Below are 19,730 nucleotides of genomic sequence, written 5' to 3' on the forward strand. Positions count from 1 at the left end.
ACCTACATAAAATAATACGTAGAATCCCTCATAACTTATGCATATATTAATTATGCAAATTTCTAAATTATAAACCAAACACCGTATTAAATTTTATACATGAATAATCTACCTTCTAACCATTTACCCAACATGACATTACTTGTGGAGAATTTAATACCTACATAACTCATTTCAAACCAATTATCAAGCCACCGATAAAGTTATTGTTGGTATGTGACAAAAGTTTGTAGCCAAGTTTCAAATTTGGCCAATTGATTAAAAAAAAAAAAGATTAACTTATATCCATCGAGTAGACAAAAAAAATTTACCATCAGCTTGATTTTTAGAATTTTTTTTAATATATTACTTATTATTAATATTTAAATAATAATAAAAAAGTATTATATGGTAACTTGAACTCTTAATTAATTGTAGGAGTTTGTTTATGATTCTTCTTTGGTTGCCAAAGATAAGAAGATTTTTTTGGTGCTTTCTTGTCCTCATTATTTTTACCTCATTCTCCATCAACACATTGAAACAATTTGAGGCAATCATCAATAGTAACTTTTTACTTTTTTATTCTTTTTAAAATCTAGACTAATTGATCTCATAAAAAAATTATTCATGACTTATTAAGTCTTCTTTCTAACATGAAGAAGTTTTTGGATAGATGCTTCCATTGCTTGAGACTATCCTTTTTCTTCTTAGTTCATTTTATCGACAATACAAAAATTAATTGAAAACAAACTTTGATCAATATACCTTCATATGTATTTCAATTTATTTAAGTAATACTCAAACCAATTTATTTAAGTAATACTCAAAGTCGATAATATAAAAAATATTTGAACGTTATTAAAAAAAAAATCTTAAATTTGTAGAAGGTGTTTTAAAAAAAAGAAAAAGAAAAGCTAAAAAAATCATTAATCTTTAAATATGAAAATATAATAATTAAATTGAGAGAAATAAATATTTCTAAAAATGAGCTGATGTTGTAATTTTTTTGGCCCATCGTTAGTGGATTTCGCAAGTCAAATATAAAAAAAAATATACAATATTATGAATAAAAAATGTATGTCAGGCATAAATAAACAAAAAAACATACCGTTATTGCCAATTATTTTGATGGATGATTACTTGTGTCAATTTGTTAAAAGTTTTTTCTTTTCTTAAATTTATTAGTGTTCAATTTAGCACCAGCTAGGCAGCTACCCCTCAATATAAAAATAAAGGAGATAAACGATTAACCTTTCCAAATAGAACAGGCCACTTTGCTTAGACTACACACTTTCAAAGTGAAAACTCCTCCTGGGGAAGTGTTTATGTTCTATGCACCCACAAAATTTTACGCTATCAGGTTAAGTTGATTTACATTAACACGTAACTCTTCCTATCAAGCCTAATATTGTAATTCGGATAATAAAGCAATGACATGCTATAACTAAAATCACACTGGTGTAAAAAAAGATTTTACAATCCATTGTATACAACTTCAACACTATAGTTAAAGTCAAGGATAAGAGGAGCAACCGTATTCACGGCCTAAATACCATTTCTGCCCCTGACAGGGTTAAAGCTGGTTCAATGGAGTACCCACTCGAAAATGGTCTGATCTCTAACTGCTCAAGTTCGGTTGGCCTTGTGTTCCAGGATGAGAAAGTACCATTTGGAGGGTCACTGAGTTTGCTGGCTTTTACAGCATCTACAATATTAAGAGTTTCATAGTCCAGTCCTGCAGCAAATCAACAAGGTTTACATGAATCCCACTCAATGTTATACTAAATGCAACCTATTTAATATTAGAAGTCACAAATTGAAGAGAATATGACATATAACCAATGACGGGTTGATAATGTTTATATGCAAAACGTATGTCTTACATCTGTTACATTGGTGCAAAAATTTGGCGTGCAAAAGGTTTTGGCCCAATCTGCCTCTAAATTATTGAAACAGGCCTAGTTAGTAGTTCCTGAAGTTAAGTGCAAGAGGAAAGTTGTCCTTTTTCACGTCATTTGAAGCAAAATGTAGTACTCTCTCGTTCCCTTTTGCTTGTCTACTTTGAACTTTGCACGGTCTTTAAGAAACAAGTATTAATATGAATATTTTATCACAATGTCCATATTGCTTGATGTATAGTCTTAGGTCTTGGAAAATAATTTGGGGAATAAGTATTTAATGTTGAGGCCTGAGGGTTAAATAGGAAAAGAATAACTGTTTTTCTTGATAGGCTAAAAGTGAAAATCTATTTTTGGAATAGAGACGAGTAAAAGTAAACAGAGGGAGTAAGTTTGAACCTTTTGAAGGTAAATCAAGATTCTTGAACATATTCCTCGAATGACTATGTTTGTGTAACATGTTTTCTGTAGAATAATCATCCCCTTCTTGTGAGGAAAGTCTTTGACGCTTGATCCCAACTTGTTTCATACTTATATTATGCTGCCTTTGGTGCACTGCTCTTCGACACATCAACGTAAGAACAATGGCAAAAAGAGGACAAATTCATACAGGGGACTATAAATATCTTCTCTGGGTTACAAAACTAACCAGGATCAATTTGTTTATGGTGAGCATCTAAATGGAGAAGAACAAGTGCGGCGTCAACTTCAGCCAAATAATTTGCTCTGACCATATATACCTGTACAATGTCAACAGCAATGAACAAGCAACACAAAATACATAGAAGTATTTGACTCATATACACTGACATCCTAAAAAGAAATTGCAATATTTTGGAACTCCCAGGTTGCTTTATTTTTCAGTTTACTAATTCTACTCGTAATTGGAAGTCATCTGTAGTTATCTTTCACACGACCTCGTATTGTAAAATTGGTTCACAGAGTTCGTGTGCAAAAGTTGGTCTCGAAATCATATCGGAGAACAATTTACAGTAACATTCATGTTTTAGCTCCAATTCACTGCTGAACTCCTTTTTCATTCACAAACCATCCAACTAATGCAGAGCAACATGTACCAGATTACTAGAGAAGACAGAAGGACGATTTTCGAATTCTGACCTTCAATTTGCAGAATCTGAATAACTGGAAAACTAAAACATCTCCCTCCACTAAGTCATGTGAAAGCGAGAAACCCCGCCATCCACCACTGAGTCCATTCCTCTCAGCAAGATATTTTGTTTTGTACTCTTCCTGACTTTCATCTACCAAAGTAACGGTTATATCATGCCGTGGCATATGCAGCTGGCAGAATAACCTTGGAAGAGACTGTGCCCAAGAAGAGATGAAGCAAATCAATCACTAACATATTCAAATGAGTTTAACGAAACACGAAAAGGATAACTTTTATATACAACAAATATGAACTGATAAACTACACTGATAGTGTAAAATTTCTTAACACTGTCGGTGTACGTGGATTGAACTTTAGTCAACTATATGAAATTGCTTAATTTGGGTGATAGATTAATTCTTACTAGCCAGAAACCTCCACTAACATTTGATCTGATCATAGGCTTCATAAAGCTTGGATATTTTGTGCTCAATCTTGATAGGACCTCCTCTGCTCGATATTTGGCAGATGTAGCCAAATCAATTTGACCATAAAGATTGTGCATCATTGCCATTTTCTTTTTACAGCTACAACAACATTATACAAGCAGATTTTAGTAAATTTAATATCATGTTTCAGATTGAGGAGGGGAAGTACAAGATAAGAAATATAATAATAACAAGTACCTTCCACGTTTCTTGGACTTCTTGCAAACAACCTGCAAAAGAACTTATCAGAAGCTTTGAAGTGTATAGGCTATAACGATGGCATTAAGTTAATATATACAATAACAACATATTGTCTTTATCGCTTGAACATAAGAAGAATGAGCCTAACCATCACTTCATTATACTTATTTTTTCTCATAAATAAATAACATTTACTATTAGAATCTAGTAAATCTCTATAAATATTTTACAGTGAACTCAGTTATTTATAGGTATTTGAAAAGGTGGCGAAATGTTGAGAGGTTGACATGGGTCGGTGATCTCCAAAACAAGCCAATAAATAGTTGAAACTTGTCATCTTTGCATAGTTGTTATTTGTCCAAGAACTTTAGAAATACCATAGTAGTTTGCCAATACTTAATACATACATCATGGATAAAAATTACTGAATTATATTCATGTGAACCCATAAATAACACTCCGCCCTTTGAAGTTATTTGGAAGTTCCGAACACTAGAAAAAAAGATAAAGAAATTAGAAATCTGCTCACTTGCTTATGCCACCCTTTGAGTTCCAATGACCTGTCCTTCATTACCTAAGGTTTCTGTGTGACATGAGAAGGTCTAATCCTCTTGATCTGGCCATAAATAAAGCCACAAGGATGTAAGTTAATTATAATAACTCGAAGTCATCAAGAACACAGTAAAAGCAAGACTACAACTTAAACATTACATGGGGAATTGGAAAAGACTATATATAGCAATCCCCACACACTCGGAACTGGAATTTTTATCTAGCTTGGGTGAAAATAGACCTTGAGTTTACTTCAGCCACAAAGGTAGCTCAGGAGGAAAGGATAGTCGAAAACTATAAGGAAACAAAAACACATTTCCTCAACAAATCTGGAGACACCAATTAACACCTAGCACGCTAAGACTAGGTATCTAAAGCGTCGATAATATAACATGAAAACCCAACATCGAAAAACACAACAATAGAGATGGTGACTCTGATACCGAATGGACCATAGGTCTGACTCAACCTCAACAACTAAATCATGAAAATTGACAAAAATCATAAAGGAGACAATAAACACATTTTCCCTCAACCAATATGGGACATCAATTCACGACCTAGCACAACAAGATTGAGCATCTAGAACATGAACAAAATCCTAATATCGGAAAACACAATTATGGAGACGGTGACTTTAATACCATATTAAGATAATCAACATTAGACTTAACTCACCCCAAAAACAAAATCATAAAAAACTTCATTAACAAAAAAAACTAAATCATGAAAATGGACTAAGACCATATAAGGAGACAAAAACACATTTACACCTAGTCTTTCCAATAATTAATGACCTAACATGACAAGACTGGACATCAGGAGCGTGGATAAAGTGAATAAAATAATATAAAGGCCCAATATTGAAAAATATAACAATAGAGATGGGTTTAACTATAATATTTTGTGATAACAAAACTTGGACCTAACTCAACCGAAAAATTAATCAAGATCATATTAGAAAACAACATCTCATCCCCATAAAACAAAAGAAACACAGGTATGAAAATCAGACGTTTCTTGTTAGGTATAATATAAAAAAAAATGAAACGGTATTTTACCCTTTGTCTAGAGATGAATTAATTTGTCTTCACCAACAAAAAAAAGAAAATAAGAATCTTAGAGATACAAAATTCACCTCGTGAAATTGCAGGCACACAATTTCTTAATTTTTGGGCAGCTTTTTGTTTTCCTCTTTTCTTGTAACCCTGACAAATTCAACGAGTATTTTACCAAGATATGTCCGATCATGAATCTTACCACTTCATTTCTTTTTATATCTCAATCTTTTAAATAAATATATAAAAATATTCTTGTAGTATTAATCTTCATTTTTATTTTATTTTTTGTTGAAAATCATTCAGGGTGTGTTTGGTAGGAAAGAAAATGTTTTCACACAAAATAAATTTTTAGGAAATATTTTTTTAAAAAAATAAGTGGATGACTTTTTATTTTTAGTATTGATAAGTAAATAAGAACATATTATTTCAAAATTATTTATATGTTATATAGAAAACACTTCAAAAAGGGGATGAGATGGAGAGTGGGAGTTCGGAAGGGGGGAGGGGGGATGGCCTATGTGTAGGGGTTGGGGATTGGGTGAGTGAGGAGGAAATTTGTCATATAGTCCTTTTCCTCATTTTTAAAGAACTTGTTTATTCATAAAAAATATTTTCCAAGAAATGTTTGGAAAATATTTATTGCCAAACACTAATTAGACCCCTTAATTTTATTTTAAAAATCAAACTTGCTTCTCAATTTTGAATAATAGATATTCTGTTTTCTTTTTGCTATGCAATATTGTCTATTTCATTCTAAACATTTTTAATTATTTGTTTATATGATAACTTTTTAATTATATATATAAGAAGATTATTATTTAACTTCAGCATTTTACCTATATTATTTTTAAAAAAAATTATCTTATTAAAGATTTTTATTATCGGGTCAATTTAAGTCAAATTGAAGTGATTAGAAGTGCATTTTCAAAGTTGTTGCTTACCTGCCATTTTTTTAAAAAAGAACTACAATTTACTCTCCGCAGTTTTCATATTGACTTTCCTGGTTGCAAATTAATGAGCAGTCCATGGATTTATTAATGCTCAGGAAAATGAATTTACTACACACCCACATTAGAAGAAATTTGTTCAGTGTCTTTTTTTTTTTTTAAAAAAAAAGATTAATTGAATTTCCTTAGAAAGATCTTCAATAAATAAAGTAATCAAAATAATATAATATAATATTATAAAAGGGTAAATTAGTCATGTTGATTTTTTTATATATTAATTAATGATAAATAAGTTAAAAGAAGTTATAAATAAATCGAGATAAGTATAATATCATAAACCAGAAGGAATGTTATGTTACAAAGCTATACTTGAGTCTCTAAAATGACACAATATATAAATAGACATCTTAATGTGGCCTTTACTAGCAACCAAAAAACACACAATTATTTAGACATCTTTAACTTGATTTTAGTTGATCCTTAAGACACCATATTCCAAATATTTTAGTTTTGCCTCTCGAAACTCGAAAGTATTGTTCATACTAAAATTGTGTCTCGGAAACTTTTGCTTCTAAAATAAGAAAGAATTCTCTAACTTTTGCTGTTCATTAGTCATTACAATCTTTATGCATATTTTATTTTAGATGAGTGTTGTTTACTTCTTTTTTAAAAAATCATTTTCGATTTATGATAATAACAATAATAATAAAAACATATATTGAGTACCAATAAACATTAAATTCATAAATTTAACAAGTAAATAAAATAACAGGCACAGAAAAAAAAGGAAATATGACGGACAAATACTTCAAATGAGACCACAATGAAAGAGATGTAAAAAGATGACATAGACATGCAAAATAGGAGTACTTATTAATTAAAAGAGACACATTGATCTTACATAGTGTTTGTGTTGTTTGGATCTGGAACATTATGGTTGTTGAAAGGCAAATAAATCATCACATAAGGCTATTATTATATCATCGACACTCCAGTTCAACATTTGTTAATCGCCAATAAAGTAGTGTTGATCGTTATTCATTAGCATTAGTGCATCCATTTGGGGGATATTATTTATTAAAGGTTCCACTTGTAATGTCATTAAAGGGAACATTGGAGGAGACATCATTGATGAATAAGACATTGAAGGTGCAAATTCAGGAGTTCTTGTAAAATTCATTTGTTGAGGTATTGAAGGATACATTTTTATTCAACACTTCATACATCTTGTTTGTGAACTCCTCGACCCTGTTCAAATCTTAGGTCAGGACTATTGACTATGATAGCCAATTCAACATCACAAATGGTGCTGAGTTCAAAAGCCCTTTTCAAGAAGGTCTTATGACTTTTCTTGAACGAAATTTTTCTCTTTGTGATATTTTCAATCAAACCAATATTTCTAGTCATGGCTAAAATTGAGAAAGAGGAGGGAAAATGTGTTTGTTTAGATATGGAGGATCAAATGACTCTGTTGTTGTTGTTGTATGTTTCTTTGCCTAAGATTAACTCCTATTTGTAGGAAAATTAAGGCTTGGTAAAACTTTGAATAGTTTGAATTAGAGAATTATTTATTGTCATCAACAACAATTTTGGTATGAAATTAAATAAGGACGGATTCGATACCAAATAAGATGTTATCGTCTTAAAAGATATGTAATTTATGACCTTGATCTTATGTTGACCAATTCTTTTGAGCAATTTTTATTTATTAGGAGAATAATTTAATTGGATTAAGAGTCTGTTTTGCATTGCCGTTAAAAATAATTTATTTTTAGAAGCATTTTTTTAAAATAGCTTTTCAGAGAAGTGCTTTTAAAAAAAAAAAATATTTATGTTTGACTAATTCATTTGAAAAATGCTTTTTATAAGCAAATTGTGTTTGGCTAATTTTTTATAAAAAAAATATTTTTGAGAGTCAAATTGCAACAAAGTGCAAATATTAATGTACTTTTAATTGTAAGATTACTTTATAGAGAGAAACTAGATTAAACATCTATTACAAAATTAAATTTTTATTTTTATTATATTCAAATTTTCAATCAATATTATACATTTTTTTGGAGGGTTGAAATCTTGAATTGTTATTCTTTCTTTTTTCTAATCTTGCAAAAATATTGTTGTTACCTCTTTTTCTGATTCTGTAAAATAATAAATAAAAATAATAATAAACATCAAAAATAAAATATAGAATTTATTATATATAAATAAAAAATAATGCTTCTGTTTTTTTTAAAAGCATAAATTTTTAATTTATTTCCAACAATAGAAAAATTGTTTCTGCTTCCATTTAAAAGAAGTTTTACAGGTTGGCCAAACAACTAATTTTAAAGAAAAATGTTTTTCTCTCAAAATAAGTGTTTATGACTTATGCGCTGCCAACATCAATGCCAAGCAAGCTCTTAATCTAAGTAAGTTATATCCACAAAAGTTGATCATAGAGTAATAACATATGTGTTTGCTTCTACTCATTTCAATCATCAAGAAGTTAAAATAAAATTGTGTATTTTACTTTACAAATATATAAAATTAAAGAGTAAAGAAAGCAAACAAATTTTAAATATTAGCCGTGAATTTTGAAATATCAATTTCAACAATATTTCAATTTGCAGAAAAAAACTTTTTTAAACAATACAATATTTTTTAAATATTAAATGATAATATGTATGTAATTATAATTGTCGCATCGCTTCAAAGAACATTATTATTTTCTTCAATTTTGACAAAAATCTCATTTAGTAGAAACTTTATTTTGGTTTCAAATATGTTAAAAATGAAATGCTTCTTAAATTTGTATTTGTTGTTGTTTGATTTTCATCGACACATCACTTGACTCACATTAAAAACTTTTCTGAATTAATTTTACGACAAATTAATCTAAAATAATTGCACAAAACAGTAATCAAAATAATTAATGTGTTTACACATAGTGAAAAAAAGAGATTTAAAAAAAAAAGAATAATATGATTAATATAGACAAAATAACAAAAAAAATACTTCTCACCCACATTTAAAAGAGTGCACTATCCCTACTCGTTCCTATTTGTTCCTACACAAGAAATATAATCACAAAGATGATAAAAAGGAACTAGTTCCTACTCGTCCTCAACAAGAAAAAAAAAAAGGGCATCGCTCATAGAAGAACACTATTATTATGCAAAAAAAAAAAAACAATTAATGCAATGATTAACTTTTTTTTTTCAAATTACAAATATTTATTTAACATTTAATGGTGATATATGTATGATTATAATCGTTGCATCACTTATAGAAGAACACTATTATTTTCTTCAATTTTGACAAAAAAACTTATTTAGTAAAAACTTTACTCTACTTTCAAATATATTAAAAACAAAATTATGTTTACATTTATATTTGTTATTGTCCAATACTCACCAACATGTCACTCGTTTCACATGGAAAAAATTTCTAAGTTGATTTTGCGGCAAATTAATATAAAAACATAGAATACTGATCAAAATAATTAACGTGTTTACACATAGTAAAAAAAAGAAAAAAGATAAATTTTATAAAAATGAATTAAATATGAGTAATACAGTTCATACAGACAAAATAACAAAAAATTTCATTCTCACCCAAACTTAAGTGCACTGTCCCCCTAGTACACACAAGAAATATAATAACAAAAAAAAGAGCATCATGTTCTCTACTAGTCTTTGGACAACGAAGGTTCCAAGCATACATTTAGGGGTGTATTGGGTACCAGGAAAATAAATTTTTTAAAAAATAAGTGAATTTCTTACTTTTTTTTCTTGTATTAAGGAAGCAAGTAAAAGCAATCATCTTAAAAATATTTATATATAATCTAGACAAATACTATGGGAGGTGACAGTGATGGCACAGATGCAGGGTGGGATGAATGAAGATGAAGTCTATTGAACGGTGGGGAGGAAAATCACTTTGTGAAACTTATTTTTTCTAATTTCACTAGGAAAATCATTTTCCTCAATTTTAATAATCTTGTTTTCCGAAAGAAAATTTTTCCGTTTATACTGAACATTTTGGCTGGACTTGGCAATTCGAATATCCTCAGTGATATTTTTATGGTTGAGTAACGACTACATTTAGCGTTTAATATAATGTTCTCGTACTTTAATTAACCACACAAAAAAGTACTATAGTCATGGTTAGAAACTTATATTCATGATTATGAAACCGTTGCTAAAGTTTGTATCGTTGTCAATACCTGTAACACTAACCTGCAGTCTGAACTAAAACTTACAATTCTCAGCTATACCATCAACTTGGTGAATTGCTCACTGCACTAAAAATCCTTACGTTGTCAGTGTATATAACTTAAGTTATTTTATGGGCATATCCATTAAAAAAAAAAGGAGGCAAAATTTGATCCTTCCTGGCCTTCCTTATGCTTGAAAATGTGAAGGATGAGAAGTTTACACCAAATATCAGATTCACCCTTTGTAACAATAACTTCCAGACTCTCTGGTTGCATCCATATGGCAAGATCCACAACCAATTTTGTAGACAACAACGGCACGGGGAAAGAACAGAGAGTTACACCATGGCTTGCAATTCTGATACGAGCAAAATTTCAAACTTCAGCTATACGAATATGGCTTCAAATCTTGCACATGGGTGACTTTCGATGTAATTCTTGAACTCAGTATCCCCGTTGAATCTGAAGGAATATAATGCCTGTCTCTGTGTCAAGCCAACAGGATATACTTTGTGAAGTTTGAGTTCATCTCCACCACGAAGTACTTGAGGTCTTTCCTCCTTCCAAACTGGAACATGTTTAACAGACTTGAACTTTGCAAGCACAGCAGATTCAAAGGCCTGCAATGATAAATCATTTGACCTGCGCAGATACAGAAATTATGATCATTCAAAGTTAACATCAACGAGATAAGGCAAAAACAGAAGGAAAAAGTACAGGACATAAATCGCTAGATATAGTGGGTGCAAGACTTCCATATAATAACTAAGAATTTCAGTGCAAATTTAAATGAAAAGGGTTCCAAGTTCCTTTCTCTTAGTTGCTCGACTACCAACAATTTTCAGGAACTTCCTGTTTCAGCCTATGAATCAATTAGAATTGCTGATGCAGAGGTTGAAATCGTCTCTATGTATTTCACATGAATTCTCGGTAAACACTCATTAAGCCACGCAGCTTATTGGTAGGTTAATATGCAATATGATCATGAAAATCAAAAGTGAACATCTCTGCTCTTATCTTTGCCTAAACATCGAGACAAACAGAGAGTATAAGGGGCCAACATCGGCTGCAGACCGTTTAGACATGATTTAGTAATTTGAAGTTGGACATGCAATATGACTTTCCTAAGTTGTATTTTTTCTCATAAACATGAAAACCCCACAATTTATAAAAATTATCAAAACTTACCCAATTCTTATACAACCTTACCAAATTAGCAAAACCATAGTTCATAACAAAGTACCATACACTACCAAAAGACCTTTCTAAAAAATACAACATTTATTGATCGAACTTTAGTTCAATAAAAAAAGAAAATTGAACATGAGTGTAGTGTAACTACTCTTTAATATAATCCTCCCACATGGTACAAACTCTTCACGTCGAGCACACATTTAATAAAAATATGGTTGTGAATATAAATACGGTAAGGTTGGATTTATATCTACCAACTTATGAATCTTTTTTTTATACAATATAAAGTTATGAGTCAAATTTTACATTTAAAATTTTTTGAAATCGCAACTTGAAATTTGAAATCCTACTTTTTGGAGAATTTGAGATTTAAAATTGAAGTTGAAGTTTGTGCAGATTTCATAAAGAAATGCTGGTTTCAAATAAAAACTTCAAATTGGGCCCCCAAATCCTATGGTCAAACACCAACTAGGTTCCACTTTTAGCTCTTCAACATGAAAATAATCACATAACTTGGTGAAAGAAAAAAGGGAAAGAGAGAAGTAAATGATACTCTTTTCAGGTGCATCCTGGACAACGGAAGCAAGGACAAAGAAAGAGTCCACCATTCCCAGAGATCAAAGAAAAGCATGGGAGATTTCAGAAAATAGAAATCTGAAATATTATTCTGTCAGGTGTAGTTCTGGAGAATATTTGTCAAAAATTGTCATTGATTGAGTGGTTGAGTGAGAAACAACAGAAAATGAAGCTAAAAGAAATACTTAATGGATAAAAGCAGTGGAACTGATGGGAAAAAGTAGACACGTGTCTGCTCTAACATATTCAGAGAATATGGTTAAATATCTTTTTTGATAGTTAAAGAAAATATGCTTAGATATTCATGGGTTAGAATGAAGTCAATGGAGATTGAAAATACCTTAGGAAAATGGAATCCATCTCAAACCTCCCCCTTTCACGTACATATACATGATAGACAGTTTCAGTCCCTCTGGTACATTTGCAGGGACGCTTCATAAATTTTGGACTCCGCTCTTCTTTCTCCCGGATTCTAGTTGCCAAGAAGATGCACAAACGACAAGATGAATGAACTGCTGCCATATCAACCAGAGCTTTGAAGGCATCAGATGGACCCTCAAACTTCCACCTGAATGACGAAAGAAAATCATTCTGTTAGATGCCCCATTAAAATTAAGAAGCATTTAGTAAAACTCAAAAGGGAAGAAGTGTTTTTATAACTATAGATAAACAGAGAGAGAGAGAGCCATTGTGTTGTCATCCCAAACTATTTATCCAGCTCAGATTAAAAGGCAGTATCTAGATATAAGTTGGTCAAAAACTGGAAATACCAGAAGTGAAAACAATTTAGTAAAATGGGTCAGTATTACTTTCTTAGTAATTTTATGTTGAGAAGGTAGCAGATGACTTAGAAAAAAGTCTATACACATTAGAAAAGTGGATAAATTTTGGGATAATCCAAAAAGGAGAGGCAGATAATCAAATTTGTGATTGAGGGAATTCAAACAAGTAAGAAGAGCACCATCCCATTATCAAGTGAACGACTGGAGCCAAAAAAAAAAAGAACAATTTTCATTGATGCATACCTTAATGACTCATTATATGCAACAGGGTTTTCAGCAAGGTACTTCATAGTCTTGGCAACTGATACAGCGTCTTTTAGATCTTTAATGTGCAAGACTGAAGTAGGAGAAGGAGCAAAGTCTTGGATGTTTGGAGCACCAACCACCACTGGGATTGATCCTACAAGTTTTATAGTCTTACTTTTGTCAGCAGTAAAGAGTTGAAAACCTTACGATCTCACCTGAACTGATAAGATTTTCAAAATCTCAAACATGGGAAAAACCTTGAACAAAAATAGTCTTAGAACATATATATAATCGGCATCGAGCCCCTATATGTTTACCCTAGTTATGGATGAGGTAACTAACAAAATACAATATGAGGTTCTATAGTGTGTGTTATTTGCTGATGATATTGTGTTAATTGACAACATCGGTGATGGTGTCAACCAAAAGCTTGAATTGTGGAGAAGCACTTCATAGGATAAGTAGAAGTAAGATTGAACATATGCACTGCAAGTTTAGTCAACATGAAGAGCAAAGTTAAGGTGAGTCAGATAGGATTTGGGTGCCTAAATGCAATTCCAAGAGAATGGAACAATAGATGAAGATGGTTAATCTTAGAATCAAAACCAGATGGTTGAAATGGAGACGTTCTACATGTAGTGAATATTGGGCCACTAAACTGCAACATATTGACAAGATGAGTATTGAAGAGATGTGGATCCTAAGATGGATGTTCGGGGAATAGATGATTAGAAGAGATTAAACAGAACCATACCAACCAAACGGTGCAAGTAGCAAACATTGGGGCTAAAAGGAGAGAAAGTCACTTGAGATAATCTGGTCATATCATGTGTCAACCTCAGATGCACCGGTATTTAGGTGTAAAACCATGGTGAATAAAGGTGCTAATGAAGAACGAGATAGACCTACAATTTCTTGGAATCCATTCAAACTTAGCTAAAGATAATGCACAATGAAAGAAAAAATCTATACAGGTAATATATACACTAATTAGGAATATGGTCATGTTAGTATGTTTAGTCTGACCCGATGCTTTGCCAATGATTACTTTTTTTTTTTTGATGACAAGGGAAACCCGCAGTGGCTACCCTTTGGGTGCGCATAAGGTAAAAACCCCGCTCCTATGCAATAGTTCGCAAACCACATAGGAAAGGTAACCCGCATTAGGTAAACCCGATGCGACGAGCTCGATCCAGAAGATAAACCCCTTGCTTTCGAACTTGAGACCTCCAACATGGAAGTCTCAAGCCCAAACCACTGGGCTACCCCGAAGGGTTGCCAAGGAGTACTTTAGCCTTAATAAAAGATTTATAAGCTAGTAAAAATATAGAAGACTTCTAATACTAGGTTTTACTTTATGTATATTTAACTTTTTTTACTTTTATTTCTACTTGGTACGATTATGGCATGAGATAAATTTAAATAGAGAAACATGGTCGGTGAGGATTCATATAGGTGACTTCAACTTATTTAGGACTATGGCATTGTTGTTGTTATTGTTGTAGAGCTTATAAAGAAAATGCTCAAATTAAGATATACCCCTGTAACCCTTCGAGGTGGCCACTTCCATGTTGGAATGTTGGAAGTCTCAAGTTCAAAACCCCTTGCCAGCAAAAGCAAGGGTTTGCCTTCTGGGTCGAGTTCGTCGCACTGGGCTTGCCCAGTGCGAGTTACCTCTCCTGTGTGGTTTGTGAACTATTGCATAGGAGTGGGCGGGGAGTTTCCCTTGTCAAAAAAAATGATACCCCCATAATCACCTCAAAAAAATTCCTAAATCTTTAGCCTCACATTGTTCATGCTACAGAAATGCAAGTCCAAATCCAAACCATTGTTGAATGTATCAAGAATTTATCAGAACTCAAATGTTTGTCCTACCTGCAACTTTTATAAGTAACTGTAAGTTCTATATACTGTGTCATAAAGATGCAAAACTGTCATTTATTTACGCACTGTACAGTAGCAACAAATCTCTGGAATATGTTTTATTCTGTTTTTTGGAAATGGCATTACAGCATGCCATATATCATGAAGGAAACTATAGAGAGTTGGAGCAGCGAGAAAGTTGACAGCACCATACAGCATCTGGAAGATGATGCCTGCTCATATTTTTGGGAGCATATGGATTGAAAGGAATAGAAGATGTTTTGATGGAATGAAAGGCTAAATGCGGCCAATGCATCCCCTTGTTAGCTCCCTGGTCATGAGACATCTTCTTTTTTTTTTTTCCTAAAAGGAGCTAACAGGTTTTCTTTTGCTTTTGCTTCTATATTTTGTGACTATTATGCATCTTCTTGATGCCTCTAATGAAGCCAATTACTTCATCAAAAATATTTCCACCTTCCGAGGTCTGCTAGTAAATACAGAAGATCTAACTAAAACCACATCAGCATACAATGGGAGCACTATATCTTTCCTGTAAAGGGAGAAAGGACGCTAAAATCACAGATGCACTCAACTCTGAAAATCCAAGTCTACATTACCAACTAAGAAATACAAATGTGATTACCAGCTACAAGAGACTGAAAGAATTTTTCAGTTACATAATCCTCCTCATTAGAATTCTCAAAAGCCAAGCTAAACTTGTAGCGCTTCAGTGCTTCCACTTTGTCAACTGCCATCAGATTGAGAACAGAGACCACAAGTTAGATTTAATTGGATTTCCTTTTCCTTTTTGACAAGTAACAATAAAGATTTAATTGGATAAGTTAGATTTAATTGGATTTCCTTTTCCTTTTTGACAAGTAACAATAAAGATTTAATTGGATATCAGTGCAAACCTAAACCAAATGCATGTAAAGAAGAACAGAAAATACCCCACATCCACATAGATGATTTATCCACAACACCTTTTCTCGGTATACTTTTGTTTCAACAAATCTCAATATAATTTCCTCAGAATGAAATTCAACAATTTAAATACTGTATCCCAACTTATTTCAACTCAAACTTTAATCAAGAACAAGAGCAAAATAGCCCATTGACATGGCAAAATCACTGGACTAGCATAAACTCTAATCACACACCTACACCAATAATATAAAGACAACATGCATGCATACTTACATTATTAGCCAGGAGAAAAAACATAAAGTTCGCATTGGTAGAAAAACCCTGTCTTCTGAAGGAATGTGGTGACACCGAGGAAGAGTCAATCAAAATCCATAATATTATCCCAAGGACAAGAATTAGCTCCACAGTGGTACTATTTTACTTAAAAAATGCCATCCATATTTTATCCTTTTTCTTCAGAAGTTGGATAATTGAAGTATACTAACCTCTTTCAGCTTTGTTATGATGACAACTTCCATAAGAATCAATTCTGATATTTTCCCTTTCAAGGGCTTCTAAAGCTTGCAAACGGAAGTTCCGAGCACCACAATTAGAAATGAAAGCCGCTGCCAAGGCATTCTCTGTTTTAGGTTGTACTGGAGCCATGATATCATATTCAGCCCAAGAGAAGTACCCAACAGGAACATCTGAAGAGAGGCTTGTTGTCATTACAACATCATATCCCCTTCTGTATGTGAGTGAAAAAAATGAAATAGGTCAGCAAAATGATGCAAATTTTAAAACTCAACCACACTAGGATCCTTGAGAACTTTGGCTGCATAGACTGACTTTGTGATTCGATATAAAGAAGAAGCACTAACCAAGGCAATTTCAGAATCCGTCATGGCAGGTAGCATTGGTTTAAGTACCATGTTTATAATGCTAAGCCAATTTTTAAGCAAGGCTATAGAAAAATCTCAACTACAACATAATCAAAAGATCTTTTGGTAGATAAATTAACTTTGTGATCAAACTTATGATAGATTCTGCTGGCATAGCTTTAAGTATCTGGTGGTGCTCAATTAGCTCTGCAACTTTTAAGTAATTTCTTTTTGTTTAATATGTATGGTTGCACATAAACTTATGGTTCGGTAAAGGCTTAAGTCATACACCACCAGTTAAAGTTAGCCATAGCATTCACTTAAGACACCCAACCCAACCTTATACCTGTTGAACACCTTAACTATTCAAAAGGTGTTCCTATTAGACACTGAAAATGAGTTCTGATCAGGTTCATAATACCTACTTACCTAGCTGTGAGTTGTAAGCCCCCTTAAACTCATCCGGCATACCGAAAGACCTCAAGAGTATACAAATTATAATTATCATCTTAGATACCCTTAATAAAGTAAACAAAAAGAAAAGAACTTCTTTGTAAGTAAAATAGGAAGAGCTTGACTTATACCACTCAGAAACTAAGTTCTCCCCTCATCCTCAAAATGCCCATACAGAAAAGCCAAGTTCTTATTCTTTTTGCCCTAAAGGAATGAAGAAAACCAGCACTATCCACTCACAAAATCACATTGAACAAAGAATACAGCAAATGCAGAGCCAATCTGAGTCTGAATTATTTTCTACAGGGAATAAATTTTTGCCTAACGAAGCATGCATTCATGTTATCAGTTTTTAAACATCTTGCCTATGGCAAAATTTTGGACAAAGGATCTATAGCTGCCAATGTGCTTATAATGCAAAAGCTGTCTAAATCTAATAACAATGCATAACACACTAAAGAATAATGTGATGAAAAATGTTACTTAGAAAAATTGAAAGACAGTTGTCCATTGACGGCAGGGAATGCAATAAAACTTTTTCATAATGTGCTTACCCACCGTCGTGCCAGAGTAATGTTGTTCTCAGCATAGTATTGAGCTGACTCCATAGATTGTAGCACGCTAGCTATGCCAGCTTGTCGTGGTAGCCGAAATGCTGCATCAGACTTCTTATCGAAATTGGTTCCAAACTTACATCCCACCGGACAGGAGTTAAATGTCTATATAGTGATTGAACAGACATCAAATTCTGTATAAGGTATAGTGATTGAATAGACATCAAAATTCACTATAAGATCATAAATTTCAACCCGTATCTAAAGTCTCCTCGCAAACAAATCACAACAACCAAAAGACATCACACCTAAGAAAACTCTCCTGCTATATCCGAGCTACAATCCAAAAGTCTGAAGTCAACCATGCACTCTTAAGCATACCATGATGTCAACACATATGGGATTCAGGAAGCAGACTCCTCGCCCTATAATAAAAGAGCCCTATGTAGCGTGCAAACAAATCCATAAAAGAAGTAAATGCATTATCTAAAAAGACTTAGGAATATCACTAAAAGCAGTGTTGAAAACAAAAGCAACTATCCCTAAATCCCAAACTAGTAGGTTCCACTATATGAATCCTCATTATCCATTATCTCCATTTGGCCCATTTATTTCCAATACTCAATACTCCCTTCCCTTTCAATTTGTTTGTCTTACTTTACTTTTTAGTCCATTTCAACAAAAAAGAAAAAAAAAACTCCATCCATTTTCGACAACTCTTCAATTCTGACTTTCTACATGACATCTTTAAGACCACGAAATTAAAGCTCATTTATTTTGGTACATTCTACCTATCTTTAGTACTAAAAACCATGAGATTCAAAAGTTTCTTTACTTTCTTGAACTCCTCTAGTGAAATCTTTAAGACCACGAGATTAAAACTCATTTATTTTGGTACATTCTACATATCTTTTGTACTAAACACCACAAGATTCAAAAGTTTCTTTACTTTCTTAAACTTCATATCTACTGACATATTTAAGACCACAAGATTCAAAACTCTTTTTTACTTTCTTTAACTTCATATCAAAGTCAAAACCACACAAACAAATTGAAAGGAGGGATTAATTAGCAGAAGTAAAAAGTAACCTGTTCACGGCCATGAACAAGAATTGGTTCTTTGTCAAAATCTCTGGAAAAGGCCACAGAATCTTCCCTTTCCAACCACTCCTCACAGCCCCCTGGTACTAAACCCTGATCAACCTCACTAACCAAAACACCCAATTCCGCCTCATCAACAGCCAGTTCAGTGGTGGACCGAGAAGACGTGGTGAACTGATAGAAGGAGTCAGCCCAAGAATTAACAAGATTGGCTTTTTCAGCCATGTCAATTTTACTAAGAAAAGAAATCTCTGCTATAAACACAAAGGCAACGAAGAGAGGTAACCAATTACGCCATTTTTTATTGGGTACGTTTGAAATTGAGGATGACCCAATTGAACTGGGTGCTTCATCTGCCCAAGGGAATCTTTGAATTGGAATACCTGTAGCCATGAATCGCTAAAATTGAGAGAAAGAGGAAGAAAAATAGACAAGCTGATTCTTGAATTTATTGGAATTCATTCACGTTATTATCAAAGTGGCGATAGCAATACTGGAAAGGGGTTTACCGTGTACTTGACAACTAAAAACTTGTATATATAATGTAAACTTTTCCAAAAGTAATGTATAATTTACACGTGTCCGGACTCCGGATTTTATTTTTCAAGTTGGTTTGATTTCACTTTCCAAATTACTCCCTGGAATTTTAAATTGGCTTAGGTCATCTGGAGACACTTAAAATTGTCCGTATATTTTACTTAGACACCTTAACTTGTTTTAATTGAACATTTGCACAAATAAA

At 32.5% G+C, this 19,730-nt stretch overlaps 2 protein-coding genes across 3 annotated transcripts; both read right to left on the reverse strand.

Annotated features, from left to right (window-relative positions):
* Positions 1–1,275: 1,275 nt before the first annotated feature.
* LOC125853675 (B3 domain-containing protein At5g42700-like) lies at positions 1,276–5,503 on the reverse strand. 2 transcript variants are annotated; one of them, XM_049533400.1, is made up of 8 exons: positions 5,368–5,503; positions 4,207–4,293; positions 3,675–3,706; positions 3,413–3,575; positions 2,997–3,203; positions 2,527–2,617; positions 2,277–2,432; positions 1,276–1,714 (listed from the first exon to the last, which is right to left on the reverse strand). In XM_049533400.1, the coding sequence occupies exons 2-8, from the start codon at positions 4,246–4,248 to the stop codon at positions 1,518–1,520; spliced, it is 888 nt and encodes a 295-aa protein (XP_049389357.1). In that variant the 5' UTR covers positions 4,249–4,293; positions 5,368–5,503; the 3' UTR covers positions 1,276–1,517. The 2 variants fall into 2 exon arrangements, with proteins under 2 accessions (XP_049389357.1, XP_049389358.1); XM_049533401.1 differs by having other exon boundaries at positions 5,291–5,469.
* Positions 5,504–10,390: 4,887 nt separating this feature from the next.
* Positions 10,391–19,490, reverse strand: LOC125844254 (glycoprotein 3-alpha-L-fucosyltransferase A-like). The gene is made up of 7 exons (XM_049523540.1): positions 18,977–19,490; positions 17,892–18,052; positions 16,506–16,747; positions 15,737–15,841; positions 13,228–13,384; positions 12,543–12,770; positions 10,391–11,074 (listed from the first exon to the last, which is right to left on the reverse strand). Exons 1-7 carry the CDS (start codon positions 19,379–19,381, stop codon positions 10,819–10,821), a joined length of 1,554 nt encoding a protein of 517 aa, XP_049379497.1. The 5' UTR covers positions 19,382–19,490; the 3' UTR covers positions 10,391–10,818.
* Positions 19,491–19,730: the final 240 nt, after the last annotated feature.

The sequence above is a fragment of the Solanum stenotomum genome, chromosome 1 (genome assembly GCF_019186545.1).
Source record: "Solanum stenotomum isolate F172 chromosome 1, ASM1918654v1, whole genome shotgun sequence".
Lineage (NCBI taxonomy): Eukaryota > Viridiplantae > Streptophyta > Magnoliopsida > Solanales > Solanaceae > Solanum > Solanum stenotomum.